This window comes from Daphnia pulicaria, chromosome 11 (genome assembly GCF_021234035.1).
Source record: "Daphnia pulicaria isolate SC F1-1A chromosome 11, SC_F0-13Bv2, whole genome shotgun sequence".
NCBI classification, from domain to species: Eukaryota; Metazoa; Arthropoda; class Branchiopoda; order Diplostraca; family Daphniidae; genus Daphnia; species Daphnia pulicaria.
Window position 1 is genome coordinate 2,954,635 of NC_060923.1, and position 17,828 is coordinate 2,972,462.

The 17,828-nt window shown below is 42.8% G+C and overlaps 4 protein-coding genes across 7 annotated transcripts in view; 1 reads left to right on the top strand and 3 right to left on the bottom strand.

Moving 5' to 3' along the window:
* Window positions 1-10: 10 nt before the first annotated feature.
* Window positions 11-4,364, bottom strand: LOC124315179 (protein glass-like). The gene is made up of 5 exons (XM_046780661.1): window positions 3,906-4,364; window positions 2,299-2,742; window positions 2,072-2,223; window positions 1,349-2,003; window positions 11-1,274 (listed from the first exon to the last, which is right to left on the bottom strand). The coding sequence occupies exons 2-5, from the start codon at window positions 2,641-2,643 to the stop codon at window positions 393-395; spliced, it is 2,034 nt and encodes a 677-aa protein (XP_046636617.1). The 5' UTR covers window positions 2,644-2,742; window positions 3,906-4,364; the 3' UTR covers window positions 11-392.
* The window catches only part of LOC124315547, a 28,904-nt gene continuing 13,616 nt past the window's right edge, over window positions 2,541-17,828 (top strand). Inside the window, exons 1-3 of one of the 2 annotated variants that reach the window (XM_046781295.1) lie at window positions 2,541-2,624; window positions 5,623-5,878; window positions 5,952-6,147. The gene's annotated coding sequence lies outside the window, so the exon portion shown is untranslated. Of the gene's footprint in view, window positions 2,625-2,652; window positions 2,781-5,622; window positions 5,879-5,951; window positions 6,148-17,828 lie in introns of those variants that run through there. The other variant, XM_046781297.1, reaches the window with a different exon arrangement.
* LOC124315469 lies at window positions 13,596-16,428 on the bottom strand. 3 transcript variants are annotated; one of them, XR_006911499.1, is made up of 3 exons: window positions 14,782-16,428; window positions 14,401-14,639; window positions 13,596-14,341 (listed from the first exon to the last, which is right to left on the bottom strand). XR_006911499.1 is itself a non-coding variant. In XM_046781169.1 (2 exons), exon 2 carries the CDS (start codon window positions 14,486-14,488, stop codon window positions 13,703-13,705), a length of 786 nt encoding a protein of 261 aa, XP_046637125.1. In that variant the 5' UTR covers window positions 14,489-14,639; window positions 14,782-14,903; the 3' UTR covers window positions 13,596-13,702. The 3 variants fall into 3 exon arrangements, 1 of the variants encoding a protein (XP_046637125.1); XR_006911498.1 differs by having other exon boundaries at window positions 13,596-14,639; XM_046781169.1 differs by having other exon boundaries at window positions 13,596-14,639; window positions 14,782-14,903.
* On the bottom strand, window positions 16,727-17,824 carry LOC124316035 (speckle-type POZ protein-like). The gene has a single exon (XM_046781772.1). It carries the CDS (start codon window positions 17,813-17,815, stop codon window positions 16,727-16,729), a length of 1,089 nt encoding a protein of 362 aa, XP_046637728.1. The 5' UTR covers window positions 17,816-17,824.

Below are 17,828 nucleotides of genomic sequence, written 5' to 3' on the forward strand. Positions count from 1 at the left end.
AAAGAATGACTAGAGCTTCAAGTGTATTGTATTCGATATCGTATTATTTTTACATGTGATGTGAGATCAGTCGTAAATATTAAAATGAGAATTTCGAAACAGAAATTTCCCTCGGACGCAAAGGCGACCAGTCGCAAGCCAAAGTGGGATGTGACTTTGGGAAAGAAACATTTACGATATTGGCGACAGACGAAAAAAAAAACAGGGAAAACTTTGGTTTGACGGAAAAAACAACAACATTGAAATCGTTGGGGAATGCATGTGATGTAAATTGACACTGTACAAGCCCTCCCCCGCAAAGGAGATATTTTTTGGACATGATTTTTATTATTATTTATAATCAGACTTTACCTTTTTTTTCCCCTTTAAAAGAGCCGTGAACCCGAAACAGATCAAGACGTAGCCGAATGGACTCGCATGTGCCGATTGAGGTTACCCGACTGAGAGAACCGAAGTAAGCACAGCTTGCATTGATAGGGCTTCTCGCCCGAATGAATTCGCATGTGCTTGGTGAGTGTCGAAGAATCTGAAAAAGCCTTCTTGCACATTCGACAACGGTAGGGGCGCTCTCCGGAATGCGTCCGCATGTGAGTCGTGACGGACGAGCTCTGAGAGAAGCGCCGGTCACAGATCTGACAACGGAATGGTTTCTCTCCCGAATGGGTTCGTACGTGGGCCGTCAAATTGGCCGCTTGACTAAAAGATTTGTGGCAGTCACCGCACCTGTACGGCCTCTCGCCGGAATGGGTCCGCATGTGGGTTTTGAGCGTGCTGGGCCTTGCGTACGTTTTACCACAAACCCGGCACAAGTTTGCCTTCCCCTGTCCGGCTCCGCCTAATCCTACGCTGCTTCCGCTGCTGCTGCTGCTCGAGACTCCACTGCCGCAGGACGCCATTTCTCCATCGTAGTCAACTGTTGGCGTCAGACTGGGCACCGACGGCGTGACGCTGGGTTGCCTCACCTGAATGGAACGTTTTTTCGACGCCACAGGACTGTTGCTTCCGGGTTGGATGGGATAAGCTTCCACCGCCGGATAAGTCGAGTAATTATTTTGATGTTGTTGTTGGACCACGGGGGAGGATTTGGACTTGGCAAAGTTTTTTCCACTTCCGCCACTGTTACTGAATGGACTGGGCGACGACTCTTTCAGCTCCTTGAGCTCGTAAAGACCTGGGGGATCCGCAGCAGTGGGTCGCCAATCACCGGGCAAACAATAACCGGATGCCGAAGATGGTGTGAAAGATGTCGGGTAAATATTAGAATTGTAGGAAACCTATTGGATTCGAGTAATAGTACCAATGAGATTTGATTCATTTATTTTAGGTTAATATGTATTCTAAATTTTACCTGGATTGGACTAAGTAGAGCTTGAGCTGGTGGGGCAATGGGATAACCCGTATTGTTCGGGTTGACCGTCACGGCTGCGGCGGCGGCCGCCGCTGCCGCAACTCCTGGTAAGTGATGAATTCCGGAGGTGACGTTGTGAGTGTTCCAGCACTGGAGCGGTGCGCCAGTTTCAATTCCGTAACTCATGGTAGGCCCCATACTCATTCCCATGCCCATCGTCATATTCATCGAAACGTTGACGCTCATGGACGGAAAGATTCCAGCGCTTCCGCATCCAGCTCCTCCGTAGTTACTGTCCTGATAAGTTGGCGTCGAATTAGCCGGTGCTGATTGGTGGTGGGGGTGATGATGGTGAGGGTGGTGATGATGGGGCATCTTTGCCGTTTGGGATGGCGTCGACGTTGCTCCGTGGAAAGAGTATTGGCACTGACCGTTGCCGGAATTGCCATTCATGGCGGAATTTTGCGATTGCTGCTGTTGAGTAGCGGCAGCCACGGCGGCGGAGAATGGAGACATGGGACCTTGTTGTTGATGTTGGTGAGGATGCGGTTGGGGCGAGTGATGGTTAGAGTACAAGGAGCCGTAGTTGCCGATTGAATGGGACGATTGTCCGGATTTGAAACTTAGTGGCAAGTCGCCCATTTCTTGGTGTTGTCTGTTTGAATCGGACACGCTGATGAGTACAGTTATAATTGACAAGCAACAGACCTGCAAGAAACTCACTTGTAAGATGCACACGAACTGAGAGTGAGAAATCCAGGCAAAGGCTCAAAGTCCAATGCCGTCAACGAGTAGCCGGAAAATGGATCTCCACCTCGATCTTTATTGCCGCCGGATCCGTCACCGTTTGGACTTCGGCAGGGACCCAACAATTCCTGGTAACATTTTCAAATTTAAGTATTTTTAGACTAACCGATTCTGATTTTCTCTTATTATTTTTTTTTTGTTACCTGTACGGGTGGCAAAGCGGACAGTGAAGTCAGTTGACCGGTACTGGAAGGATCGTTTCCGACCGATGAAGAAATTGTATTGCCTGAGTGGACTAAATCGGCCGAGTCGCACAATTGTTGAATCACGGGATCGTGATGATGTTGGTGATGATGAGTGAAATGCTGTTGCTGCTGTTGTTGTTGTTGCTGCTGCTGCTGCTGTTGCTGTTGTTGCTGCTGCTGCTGTTGCTGATGATGCTGCTTGACTTCAGCCGACGAAGTGACGGGCGGAGATGTCGGACTGGGAGGCGTCCACTGGTCCACCGAGGCGAAATTGGGATTGTTTGGTACGTAGCAGCTCTCCATCTTTTTATATTGAAGCCGGAGGCAGCGTCAGACTGAGTGAGCGAGAGTATGAGCAGTCCTGATGAAAAAAAGTCCTGGTTGCCCTGGATGCTGCTGTGCCTAAAAGACCAACAACAAAAGGCATTGCAAAGATCAAGGTATGATCGAAAACTGTTCCGGCTTCTTTCTGATTGATACGTTTCGCGATGACGTTAATTCTCCCGAAAAACGTTTCCTTTGCCTCTTTCATTCACGTCAGACGTCACACGCTCCTAGTTTTGCCAGGGGACTCGATCCGAATATTACATCCCTAGCTTTTATCGAACGGCAAGTCGAGAGAAAGAAAAGAAAAAGAAAAAATGCGTCAAAGGTTTCTCTCTCTATTGTACGCGCATTGGAGTCTTTGAGAGTAGTAGTAAGGGAAGACCGTCCAGTGCCACGTATGCACGCGCGCTCCCCCCACTTTTTTTTTTTACTCCCGCTGTCGACGACGGGGAGGAACCCGTAGGAAGGACTCCCGACTCTCGAAAAGCAATTATGCTGTTGCCCTGGTGATCCCGGTTTCCTTATTTCATTCGGTTTGATTTGCCTTCTATTCTTTTCTTTGGCGGAAACCAAAAAGCTAGCCCTACCGTGATTGATTCCCGTTTAACCGCCGGATGGACCCCACCAATAACAACAATGATAAGATGAGGAAAGAGGGGGTGGGGGGAGAAGAAATATTTTACTGGATTTCTCGGTGATTTTGACGAAAGATTTCAACTAGTAATTAAAACGTTCGATTTTGCTTTGAATCGGTTTGTCGTGGTTTTTCTCGGTAGAATTGTGCCCATCCCCCTCTCAAGACAAATTCAATGCCGGATACTTTTACGTTTTCTTTCGATCACAATTTTTCGTGCACAGCGCAGTTTAAGGATGAGGGATTTGCTGTTTCTCTTTCTTTGAAAAAAGAAAAAGAAAATACAAACATGAAAACGTCATTCGAGGCATGGGGAACGAGCCTGATTTGATTTGTCGGTGGATCTACCGAACGAACGAGGGATTGACGCAATTGGATTGGCACCGCTCGAGTGCGGAAGAGAAGCGCGCGCGCGCACGCACCGTCACCGACGTCCCGTACGGATCCGTTTCCCATTGGCCGACTCTTTCACCCTATAACTCCGCCCACTACCCATAACGGCCATTATTGGCTTTCCGACTCTTGCCGTCAGCCGGCTTTGCACGCCCGGCTTGGCATTCATCACGACCCAAAAAGTTTTAAGGAGACGGAATCATTATTTTACCTGCAATTTTCTTCGAATTCCGGCGCGACCGAATTAATTTAAAATCCTTGGCTGCAGCGGCGAGAGAAGCACTACGTAATCACTGGGACATTGATGCGCAATAGTATCCACGTAGAAGGCTTGAGAATTGTATTCGTCCAATTGTCTTGGGGTAAACCGAAACTTTGCTAGTTGATGTTGCCGAAATAAATGCTAAATGTCAAATTGTTTTCTGGGAAACCGGAAAGAATGGGAGGATGGAGTAATAGTAGTAGTAGTAGTAGATGTAGATGGAAGGTATAGCAAGTCTTAATCGAGTCGCCAACGCAACTGTCCGCGTCGAGCGATTAAGTTAGACTGATGAGCTGAACTGTCCGGTCGCTTCGTTGCCGGGAAAGAGAATGTGTCCTGTGCTGTGCTCGGTCCAGCCGGCACAAAACTAAAAAAGAAAGAAAAAAGAGATGGGGCATATATATCCAGCAGGCCGGCGATTCGTCCGTCCCTATCTCTCGCATGGAATAGAGGAAGGAGGACGACGACACACGGAGGAACAGAGAGAGAGAGAGAGAAAAAAAATACTGTATATAAGCTGACAAACAGGATCAGGGCACCAACAAGTTAAGCCGCTCCTCTTCCATGCTAATGTCACAGGACACCACCTTCCCCACCCTTCACCCAAAATGTACCACCACCACCACCATCGAAAAAACCCCCTCCTTATTTTTTATCCCTCTACCTTTAGTTTTTTGGCTCTCTATCTATCTCTGTAATGTTGTCGGTCCTCCTACTCTTCTCCTAGAGCTCCTTTTACTCGACTTTGTATCTCTTACATGTTGTTTGATCATCTTGTAATACTTTTAGTTTGATTAATTACTAGTCTAGCCGGTAGGTCACTCGGTTCATATTCAACTCGTTTTAACTTTTTTTTTAACTGATCTTTTCCCAATCAAATCAGTAGTTATGGGCCAAAGAAACGCGTTGGTAGGCCAATTATGCAATGAAGGAGCTCAAACAAATTTGATCGTGAAATATCAAATATTTCAACGGTTAGAAAATTCTAGGGGGGGTCCTAGACGGAGCTGTTATATCATGGAGAATATTTTGTGATGAATACCGTTGATGATGATCATCTTCACGGTGGTGGTGGGGTAGAAAGAGAGAAGTTATTTTTTTCTTTCTTTTGTGATTATATGAAATTTTTGAATTTAGTGAGTGGAAAGAAGATGGTCTCGAGAGGAAGGGTAGATATAAGGTGATCATCGGATCGGTTTACCACTTTTTTTTTCTGTGTGTCTTGTGTATGTGTGTGTTGTTGTCTGTGTGTGTGTGTGTTGTTTCGTTTTCATTCTTCTCCCTCGTCTTCTGGGGGTGAACTTTAGCGGTGACCAGATGGCGCGTCAAGTCAAGTGCTCCAAAACCCCCTCTAGAAAAAAAAATGAAAGAATTAAGAAGAGCTCGTCTCTTCTTGTGTCTGTTGTCTCGGAAAATGAATAACACATTTTTCCTTTTCTCTATAAGGAACGAACTCAAAGTATACGTAGTATAGACTAAATAAATGAAAGTGGGTTTACAAATGAGAAACGACACCCCCGGATCGTCGCCCAGGTGATCGAATGATCCCAGGCGATCCAATAATTCTGTGTGGGGTTCTAATCATCAACTTACCTTTTTCTTTTGTCCACCCTTATTTTTTTCTTTTTTAAAACAAATATTTACTGTATTCTTTTTATTTTTTAAGGGGGTTTGATGATGATGGACTCTTGGCGGCTCCGGAGATGAGACAGAGACGACCCAATATCATTTCCACCTCGAAACCTGGAAGATGGATAGAATAATAAAAAAGAAAAAATACGTTGATCCAACCCTCGCCTGTCGGGTACTCGAGAAAAAGATCAAGTTACTATTTGAATTTTATTTTCTCCCTAGTAATTTTTCGTTTCACTTTAATTTCATATTTATAGACATGCACCACTTCCGCCGGATTGACTCGGCAGGTAAGAAAAAACTTTGAATATTTTACACTAAACACGCCCCCGTAATCAATTTTCATTTTTATTTTTCAAAAAGGGTCGGCGGAGATTCAACAAACGAATTTGATGCCTGGGAATTGATGCGATACTGATCGATTCCCAGTCCGGGAGCTCTGTACCAAATCTCTTGCGCAAACAGTTCCAGCGAAACTCGTCCTGCAACCCCACACCTGCGGCCACCACCAACAAGATACAACCAGACCAGCTAGAGCAGAGGGGGGAACAACTATAAGGTAGGATTGATTCATCATTCAAACTCTATTCTTTTTCTGTTTTTTCACATCCGAAAAATCTCGTGGTTAATGTCGGTCACATGGGAAGTGATGATCGGATATAGCGGGGCGCACCACAGTTCGGAAGCGCGCGAAATTCAATCTAATCCGGATGAATGGATGGTTGTTTGTTTGTGTGTTTTTTTTTTACCCCCGGATAGTCAAGTGAAGCTACATCTATCTTGTATAGCTGGAAAGAGTCTACTATTTAGTGGATGATCCAGTGAAAAAAAAAATAGAAAAGATAAAGGGGTGTACCTTGAACTTCCTGCTTCCGTGTTTTAAGGTTTCTTCCGGGACATTTTAGAAGCCAGTGTATATACGTGTAACCCTCGATTCTCTTTATTTGTGACCAAGTAAAGAGACGAGAGTAAGAGAGACCGGAGTGTATTAAATTCTCACCTGCGGATATTGGAAATTTGAGACCATCCTTTTTTCCCCCCTTGAAAAAATAAAAACAACAACCAGACGCTAGATATACGCGTAATAATAACTAGAGCGACCAAAAATGCTTTCACAAAAAAATGGATTAAAATTCAATAACCTCATCCGGTCATTGTCTCGTCAGGAAAAAACGTTGATGGACAGAATTTGTTTCTTTTTTGTCGATGGCCAACAAAAATTTGATTAGATTACGTGTATTAGAGTTCCGAAGAGAGTTTTAGATCCATATTAGTCGAGCATATCAAATTACTCGATCCATCCATATTTTTTGGAGAGGGTCCCCCCTCATCTCTTTTTTTTTCCTCCTTGGGTTGCCGAGGGATCACAATCCGCAAGCAGAAAAGTAGACCCAAGTGTGTGTGCGCTATTGATACAACGTGTACACCGATCCTCATCCTCCCCACTCTACTACCCCCCCCCCCCCCCCCATCCGACATTCACATTCAAAGTTGCGGATGATTGGTTGATAATAATGCGGTAATCAGCCGGTGGTTATTGACCCAGTGCACGTGTGCCTACCGCCTTGAATTGTATCGATGACGCGTGTCTTCTTCAATCTCCTCCCTTCCCTTTTCTTTTTGTTGTTACGATTTTTATTTGCTCTTTGTATCGGATATTTACGTACCTCTCCGACCCCGGGGGACTTTGATATCAATCCTGGGAGACATTTCGCGCGTGCCTTTTGTCAACTTTTGCGGTTGTTTTCCCTTAGCTATTCTTTGATATTCACTCACAATTTCATTTCCCAGAAGCGGAGAAAGGGAAATCTCCTATTGAGTGCCAGCCTCTTGATTTACTTGAATTGCATTTTTCAACGGGGAAGTTATTACTTTTTAACCAAGACAAACTGCGAAGATTAAGTCTTGTCTCGTGCTTGTCGAGATTGATGAAGAGTGACGTTGACACTTGACAAGGCTGGGTGCGATTTTTTGTCCCTTGGCCGAAAATGAGTGGCAAGAGAGAAGCCTACGAAGCCGCGTTTAGAATTACACAGAGGCCGACAACAACAACATTTCATTGAACAACCCAAAAAAAAATTAATGCCGAGTTTTTATGCGTGCGGAGGGGGTTTGTTTAGCTCAGCTTCTAAAAGAACAAAAAAAGGCAACTGTTGTTCCAGCTGACTCTTGTTCATTAACACCCTGCCCATGATCTCTCTCCCCCTTTTTTCTTTTCGCCGGCTGGTCCGAGCCCAGCCGAAAAATGCGCAGCACGCGCCCGTCAATTACCAGAAATTGATTTACGCTACGATTTTAATTAAAACTACTGTTGTGTGTGTAAAAAAGACATTGTAGCTGCCGACGGTGACTGCACCTAATCGCTGATTTAAAAAAAAAAAAAAGAAATCGATAATTGACGCACAGAAACAAACGAAAAATATTTAAATGCAAAGAATAATCCCTTTTGGATAAAGAGGTATTACAAAGGCGTGGCTGTCGAGCTGAACCCACCCGGTTGTGTTTTTTTACTAGCGACGCTTGGAATTGGGAACACAGTCGAGCCTATTATGGAAAAAAAAAAAAAATAACAACTACCGGGTCGATGATGATGTTAGTGCTGTACTCTTAACCGAACATCAAGGTGTATTGTCCCATAGGGGAAAAAAGGTGGACGGTTTTTTTAATTTTTATTATTCCCGCTGGAGGCCTTACAACTGTCTTCGCCCTCCTTGCCATCTCTCTTGACGTGCACCCGGTTGTTCGTCGTCGTCATCGTAGCCCAAGCCTCTTACAAATTGTCGCCAACGCGTGCGCAGTCACACACACACATTTCGGAGAGAGCTGCACAGTCGAATGTGTCGGGTTGAAGCCGTACGATTTGTCATTTTACTGATGAGTTGTAGACATCGGGAGAGAGAAAAAAAAAGCTCGAGCTCCCCCCTCGTCAGTAGACTAGCGTCCATGTCGGAAGGATTTTCCCCAAGTTCTATAAGCATGTGTGTGTGTGTGTTGTCTGTGTGTCATTGGGCTCCGAGTAGTTTAGTTAGTTAGTGCGCTCTTGTAGCTCGTGCCTTGGCTTGATCCTTCTCGTCCTTCCCTCTTATGCAGATCGAATTCGGTAGTTTGGGCTTAATAATATCGGGATGGCCATCAGTCCATTCTTCAAGGCAGATGGAGCGGAAAGGGGAGTTAACTGGTAGACGACGGCTGGTGTTGTTTTTTATTATGCAGCTCCGATTCCTCGATCGGCGGTCATTGAATGATTTCTAGAATTTAATTTTTATTTTATTTTTCAAAGTTAAACTAGGCAGACGATGAGGAGATATGATATTAAATGTAGAGATAGGTATGCGGAGCCGTTTTTGAGGGTGGAAATGTCGATCACCGAAATTGATTTTCGAAATTATTGTCCTGGAAGAAGTAGACGTCCCACCAGGAAGAAAAAGCAAAAATGTCTGTAAGACAATAGACGAAGGAAAGATAGAGGAGGAGGAGGTATTACATCTTATGCTGTAAAGGTCAATTTTTTCCTTTTCTAAAAATAAAATTTTGACTCCCCTAAAATACCTGGGTCGTCTCCGATTTCTCGGAGACTCTTTTTTTTGTTTTTTCTTCTACGACTCGCTCCGAAGCTAACGACACCGGAGTTGATGCAGGGTCGGTTGAAGACGAGATCGAAAGTAGACTGCATTGTAAAGTAGTAGTATAGTAGTCTAGCGGTTGATTTCTGGTAGCAGGTTGCGGTTAAAAGACACTCGCTCTTCGTGATGAGCTTGCTGTATCAACTTCCTCTGGAGAAAATCAAATTTCCCTCGTTTTCTTAAAAAATGAAGTTCTATCTTTTTTTTTTACCGATTTTTTGGAAGAAATGATTTGAATAGATGGAACTATACATCAAACTTGAAATTGTTTTTGGAATTCCCGTTTCCACTCGACTGGCACCAATCCTTTTTGCAATCTTGTTTCCAGTCGACGAAACGCCTCAGAAATGATAAGAACTGAAATCTTACAATTTTGTGCATGTCCTGTAATACAGCCAAAGCCGATTTTCGCTCTAATTTCCCTTGTTTTTCAAAGAAAATGTGTGAAGTTTTTTTTTTGTTTCAAAATATGCGAAGTCCATGAAAAAAAAAGAAAGAAATCGATCGCATATTTCTGTTATATGAGAATATAGGGAAATATTGATTTTTTTTTTTCTGGTTGAGGCCTATTGTATCCACTAAAAAAACCCCTTTTTTTTCATTGTTTAAACTTTAAACTGGTCTCGCTTATTGCTGGCGCTTCTCGTGACATTGTACTCTCTCTCCCCGCTCAATCTTTTGCGCGTTAGCGCGCCAGTGTATGGCTGCTCCAAGAATTTTAATTAGATTACGACTTTTCTTGAGAGGAGGGATGATTAGACATCACGCCAAACCGCACAAGAAAGCTAATCGGATCCAACTTACTTAAAAAAAAAAAATCCACCAATTTCCGTTTTGGTTGAGTTATATGTAGACGACAATGAATTTTGAACGTATTAGGTTTTAAATTTAAATGACTTGTTTTTAAACATCTGATTTTCGTTTGGTTTTTTTAACGTTATAAAATCTGCTGTCGACCGAGGACGTCCGTTTCCGCAAGTGGTCCTCCCCTGTCCAAACACACAATTTCCTTCCCATCCACCAAAACGGAACTCGGGGTGTTATTCGATACGTACCAAAGTTTGGGCTGGGACCGTTAGGTGTTGTTGTTATATACCCTGGGCCCACTTGAATTTCATCGGAAGATGTTATTTTTTGTTTTTGTTTCTTTTGTGGTGTGGGTGTACCCAGAATGTGGAACAGAGGGTCAGCGTGTAGACGAGACATGATTAAAAATGCAATGTTCTAATCTCGATCATCAACTCGATGACCATACTTTCAGATGGTCCGGTTATTTGTTTGACAGTTTACATTGAAAGCGTAACTTGATAGCCAGCCAGATAAAAGTTTAATCCGTGTAACAGATCACGATACATTCAAAGCACATTGGGTACGAAATGGATACGAATTGACGTTCTCTTGAGTCAGCAAATGTTGAAGGATTTCTAAGAAACTGCATAACAATTTATTATTCCGCCCATTTTCGTTTGGCTGACGGGAGCTGAGCCACCTCCATCATGCGCCGAGTTGCCATTATGCACAGATCTGGATGGTCCTTGGTTAGCCACTCCCAGTCGCTGGTCAAACAAATTTCTTTGCCGTTGCGGACCACCACGTCGAGGGCCGCCTGTTTGATTTTGTCGATGGAATACAAGTGGCCCCAGATCATCAAGTTGATGGCCGTTTTCACGTTGACGCCCAGAAATATCAGAGATGCGCATTCCTCCTTCAGGTCTTCGATGTGGTACTTGTCGGCAGCCTCGAATAGGGATTTGGCCGTGCCAACGGTCATCATTGTGGTCAAAATCAATCTGCCCGAGTAGATGTAGTGGAGCAAATGGAAGAAAATGTTTCGTTGAAAGTCTCGAATGATGACTATGCCCGTCTTGGCCTCTTGCATGTCGTGGTTAAACATTGCGGCGAACACGGGACTCCTAGCTGAAAGGATGTTGACATGGCCGCCGATGTGCTGGCCATCTTCGAAATAGAATCGGACGTCACAGTTGGTCTGCTGGAGAAATAAGTAGTCTGTCGTCTGTTTGAGCGCTTTCATCTCGCTGACACCTACGGTGTTGAACTTGATCAACAGCTGGCAGGTGACGGTTGGGCTCGTCAGTTGCGCAATGAATCTCTCCGATTTCCACTCGTTTGAACTCGGCGAATTTTTCAACGGGATTTTCTCCAGTTGGCCGTTGACGACGCAAACGCAACAAACTGCACAGGGGTGGAGATAATAATCGGGAACGGCTTCTCTGTCGTCGTCCGTGGAACTGGAATCGTCCTTAGGGCCGCCGATTTGCTTTAGACAGAGTTCCATGCAAAACTTTCGGTTTCTCCCTAGGCACATGATTTCGTTGTAGGCACACGAAACGTTCAACTCGTAGACGTACTTGAGGAAGCGATTGAGCTGGAAGCTTTCGCTGCTACTGCCGTTGAAAGGAAATCCTTCTTCAATCTGAGTGGTCCATTTCACGCAGACGATGCCGTTCCTTTCTTCGGTTGAGATTGGCATTATCGCCAGCGGGAAATGGGCGACCCTGATTGTCGTTCAACTCTTTTGAGACTGATTTCAATATCACTCAATTCAAACTCGGAATATTTTTGGATTAAGTCAGAACTTTGATTATGACCAAAGTTCACTTTTAATGTATGCACTTCAGATTGTACCTACATGCGAATCTTTTAGTGAAGCAGTCACGTAATCGACCATATGTGTCGATCCAACTGAACTGCAACACAAAGTGGACTTTGGAAATCCTCGGATATGTATATTTGAAAACGGCGCGTGCTTCACGGCACGTTCGTTCTTGATGATTGAATGGTTTTCGGTTTGGCAGAGGTTATCACTGGCTTGCGTTTCGTTCGTTATTGCGAGCCCGAAGGGCGAAGCTAATAATCGCATACGCAGAAAAAAAAAAGCCATGTCACTTTGTCTGTATGTATGTATGTGTGTATGTAACGCTCCATAGCTCGGGCCTTTTACGACACATTTCAGACTTTTTGGTCTTAAAAATTACACAAAAAATATGCGGTGCGACCAGAACAAAAATAATTTCATTTACTTGATTAGTTCTCCCGTAATTAATGAAAAACTGTTAAAATAATTGATTAACGACTAGTGACATCTTGCGGTGGCGACTACAACTTTTTCACTTTCACATCTAATCACCACCAGATGTTATTTATGTTTTGTAGTTATTTGACTAAATGATGGTTATTTTTAAATTCAATTATTGAACTTTATGCGTAAAAATAGGAAAATATGAGTTGATCAAACCAAACGTAAATAACTTGCAACGATATTGAACTGCGTCAGAAAAATCCCGTTTTAAGACCTAAAAGTCTGTGAAAAAAGCGTGAATTGTGAACAAGTCCGACTTAACAGTAGGCCCCGAATTTGTCATTTAAGACAGTTTTCAACTGGCTTACGACTATCCCTTCGCGGCAAGCTGATAAGCTTGCTTTTCTATCTTATAACCACAATAACTTAAGTATAACTATTGCGTTGTTTGTGCCCTTGGATAATCTATCTCTAATTTTCCCAGTGTTTTCAGATTATTGTCGATAATTTGAAAACTAATTTTGTTGTCTTATTTTGTTGATTTCTGGTTAAACAATGCACCTCCAGGACGATGCAAATTGTCCAAAATAATTTTGTATGTTGGGTAAGAGCAGAGATCAGGGCAGTCCGTTTGGAAAATTTTCGGTCCTGGATCATCAAGTTATTGGGGTTACCATTGCACGCAGATGCCAAATAAGAAGGAAGCCTAGCTCAAGTTTTCAGTGTTGTGCTCATCATCAGACATTACGATAACGATTAGTTGAGCCGTACTTTTTACCGGGTTTTCAATGCGGCAGGCAAGGATTTCCAGAGAAATTTTTTGAACTCGGAATTGAATTTCACTAAATTTCTGTAGCATTTTTTTGTGCGTAGTATAAAGTGTGTTTATAGCGCCGAAACCCAAGTTTCTGAACTCAAGCCAAAGCTGATTAAATTAAATATCGTTAGCCGAATATCGAGAAAGAAATCGATCTCACGGAAGTTCTTCCAACTACCAAAAACAAAACAAAAAATAGATTTTCGTTTATGCGGAAACTCAAAAAATGCCCAGGTACCGAGAAATAATTTTTTTTTTTTTCATGACGTCGCTTAACCTGCCGAGCTGCGTCTCACAATTTTCCAAGTGCGTGACATCTCGAAAACAAGAAAATCATACTGGGCGTAGTCGGTTGGAAGGCCTCTGTTGTCCGTTTCAAATTCCAGAGAGAGCTCTTACTTCCAAATGGCACGCGCTATTTTAATTGCCAGGAGACTCTGATCGCTGATCGAGATCTTTTGAGCATAAAGTACACACCAATCTACTATTTTCCAACATAATTTTAAAATGAAAACTATTTAACACAATTGAATTATTTGAAATCTCGTGTAATGAATCGACGACAGAAATAAGTCACTTACATTTCAAGCAACATCAGACAAAGAAATTTTGATTGATCCACGTTTTCGCACCTTTAAAGTGCCGTCTTTCTCCTGGAAACTTCCCTCAAAATGATGTCTTCCAAACTTTTCACCAGAGATCTTTCCTTGCAGACAACATCTTCTTTTCCGGGTCCAATTTTCTTCAGGGAACGAGAGGGGGTCATCTCTTTCTGGGCATCCACTTGTTGAAGGATTGCCCTTTCAGTCAACTCAAACTCCTCCAACTCAGCCTCTTCAGCCGGATCCAAATGTATAATGTTGTTTACATCCCTGACTGACTGAAGTTTGTTGATGGGCGCCACCGGCATCGAAGGTTTGTGAGTGGTGGAAGGAGCAGGTGTGGCCCGGAATTTTTTGCCCATGAAATCGTTCAAAGTTTTCTTCCTGCCGGGCAAAGGAGAAATGCCGACAGTCACTTTCTTCGGTTCGAAAAGAGTAGCGCTGTCCCATTTGCGTTTAGAACTCTCAACGCAGCTGACAATCGGTTTCCTCGCTGGAATTTTGGACCTCACGTTTGTTGTTTTCGAAGGCTTGCAAGTCTGTTGGTTGAGGCAAGCGGAAACAGCAGACGAATCGTGATGAGTACCCGGTTTGGGCTTGAAGCGTTTACTGGCAAGAGGTGCACCGTGATCGAAAAGCAGCTCAGATACGGAAGAGTTATGAATGTGGACCTTTCGAGAAGCGTTTAAAGTCATTGGGGTCAGATCCGGTTTTGATATTTTCACCATACCACTGTTAACACGGCTGCAAACGTCTGGAAATGATTTCTTCGATCCCGGGAGAGGCTTTAGAGCTGGAAACGAGGAGTTGCAGGGCATTTTGACTTTTTGGCTAGTTTCTGAATACGGAAGATTGTTCAGATAAGCTCAGAAAACTCGGTTACTTTTTCCGTGAACCATGACCCCCTTATATCAGCTCGGTCGAGTGTTGAGCCGATTGCAACTGGTGTTTCGCATGTTTAATTTTATCCTGCAAAAATAATATAAGCGTTATTGCATCAGATTTTCCTCGATCGTTTGCATTATTATATTACGCAATTTGTTCAATTAAAAAATTTTTAAGTTTTTTAGAATTAAATTTGCATAATTGCAAAACTTTAACGAACCCTTACACATATTCGCTACACCCACTCAAGGAAATTAGTGTCTTACACTTTCCGCCAGGGTTCGTCGTTGGAGCAGCTTAGTGCTGCAAGAGTTGATTTTCAACTAACATGGCGATTTCATTTTCTTGTGACCGCCGATGTGACGGCCACCGTCAAAACAAAATGTTATGTCGCAGTTGATTTACTCAACAAAAAAAAAATTCATCTTCAAAATTTGGATGTTTTTTTTTATTTGCTTTTATTTAAAATCTCGTGCTACATTTGTATGGTTCTACTTGGAGTAACATTTGAGAAAGCTTGAATTTTCTTTTAATGTAATTATTTTGTAGAAGCTGAGATTTAGCTCAAGCTTGACTAAAGCATCATGCGCCGAACAGCAAGTAAGCAAAGTTCCGGATAGTTCTTTGTTAGTTGCTCCCATTCAACTGTTTGGCAAATTGCTTTTCCATTGGCAACGACGAGTTCCAGAGCCGTTTCTTTGATATCTTTAACCGAGTGGTGGTCCGCCCAAACCATGTGATCTATTGCGTTGTTTATTTGAATCTGCGTGAGTAGAAAACGGACACACTCGTGTTTCAGTCGACGATATCGTACTTGTCGGCTGCCACGAATAGGGGTCGAGCAGTGTCATTATTCAGGGGTTCACATGTGCGACCCAAGTAAATAAAATGGAGAAGTTCTTTGAAAATCTCTGGCCGAATATCTTGAATGGCAACTTGGCCCGTTCTTGCCTCTTTCATTTCGTGGCTAAACATTGCGGCGAATACAGGACTCCTGGCCGATAGGATGTTCATGTGGCCGGCAATGTGCTTGCCATCTTGGAAGCAGAACTGAACGTCGCAGTTGGCTTGCTGGAAAAAAAAGTAATCCGTCAACACCTTCAAGGCTTTTATCTCGTTGAATCCAAGAGTGTTAAAGGTGATACAAAGCTCAAAGGTAAACATCGGATTAGACTGGTCAGTTCTAAGGTTGATTGTAAATTTTGCAGACTTCCAAACATTTGACGAATCAGTTAGCTTCTTCAAGTCATATTTTCCATTTTCGCTGGTGGTCACGTAGACAGCGCAGGGTTGGCGATAATAATCTGGAATAGTTTGAGCATCACTTCTGGTCGGATCGCTGTTATTGCTATTATCGACTTGCAGCAAGCATAGCTCAATCTCGTATTTTCGTTGAACGAAATAACCTTTTCTGAAGACAGTCTGAGCTACAGTCTGAGCTTCATTCGCGTTGATGATTTGCTCGTACCTGCATAACAAATTAAAATGAAAAACCGACGACAAGGAACGGATCAGCTGGAATTTCTCATTTTTTGGAGCTGGAGGCTGGTCCACACTGTTCGTCAGTTCCGTTTCCCATTTGACGCACTTCCAATTGTCGTTGTTTTCTTTACCAAATGTGATTGGCATCGTATTTTTAGCATTAACAATTGCAATCGACACTTTAATAGATCTACTTTTTGTTTGTTTGTCTAAAATGTATCGCCAACAAATTTTGAATTGAGGTTCAATGGTACCACAGCAAGACCCAAATGGCAATTGCGATTGAAACTTAGTCATTGCTCCTGTCTTGGCCGTTCATATTCCTTATCCTAACTTTTATCTTAAAAACAAAATTTGTTTATTTTTCAACGGATAAGAAACCAATTTTGTTTTTTAATGGATAAGAAACTAATTTGTTCGTTTCCTTCATCTACCTTTTGCCTACGTCTACCTGCAATCGGTCTAATTTTTTTTTTATCTATTAAGGTCAATTGGTCCTGTGTACATTGTGTTTTTTGACAGTTCAGTTTTCTTTTAACTAGCCTTATTAATTATGTTTTCTTTTTATTAGCTAATGATGATCTGGAAAGCGTATAGGACAAACAGTTTATTTTTCGTCTCTGATTACTATAAATTCGGAACATAAATTCATTAAACTGTAGTAAATTCAAAATTTTTATTGCAAGGAATTAATTACTCGCCTTTCTTTTAACTGCTGGAAACTGCGCTATTTCCATCATGCGCCGAGTTGCTAGCGGGCAGAGTTCAGGATGAATTATGGTTAACATTTCCCAGTCTTGCTGCAAGCAAATCTCTTTGCCGTTTCGAACCACCACTTCAAGAGCCGCTTCTTTGACGTGATCGACTGAGTTGTTGTGCGCCCAGATCATCAATTCAATTGCGTTACACAATTGCATGGATGAGAGCAATTTTCGGGAACAATCCTCCCTCAAGTCCAAAATGTCGTACTTGTCTGCCGCCAGAAACAGTGGCTGAGCTTTACTTGCGTCCAGAGGTTCACTTGTCCTTCCCAAGTAAATGAAGTGTAAAAGTTCTCTGAAAGTCTCTAGGTCAAAGTCTTTGATGGAAACTTTTCCCGTTTTGGCTTCTTGCATGTCGTGTTTGAACATGGCTGCGAATACGGTACTCCTGGCTGACAGGATTCTCTTGTGACCGCCAATTTGACGGCCGTCGTCAAAACAAAATTTTACGTCACAGTTGGTTTGCTCGACAAACAAATAGTCCGCCAAGTTTTGATGCGCGCTCATCTCTCTGACGTCGAAGGGGTTGAATTTGATCCAAATTTCTAAGAAGATTGATGAAGAATTCATCGAGTCCTGAATACCTACACGGAAGAATTCCGATTTCCAATAATCGGAATCACTCGACTTTTTCAGGAAATATTTCTCACTGTTGGCGAATACCCAAACTTCGCACGGTGAACGGTGGTAATCCGGAATAGTTTCGCTATGATCTGATCTCGATTTCGAGTCGTCGATACTGCTTTTGACTTCTTGTAAACAAAGCTTGATGTCGAGTTCAATTTTTCCTTTGAAATCTTGATTAAATTCAACATGGACGTGCGACCATGAGAGGCTGTAGTGAGAAGTGTAATTGGTGAAACGAGTCAGCTGAAATTGTTTTTCATCCCTTTCACCGTTTTGCCTATTTAATTCAGTAAAATAGAATTTTTTAGCACTTTTGATTTTCTTTTTTAATGGAATTGTCCACTTGACGAACTTCAAATTGTCGTTTTCTACTCCAACAGTGAACACCATTGTCGACTGTATT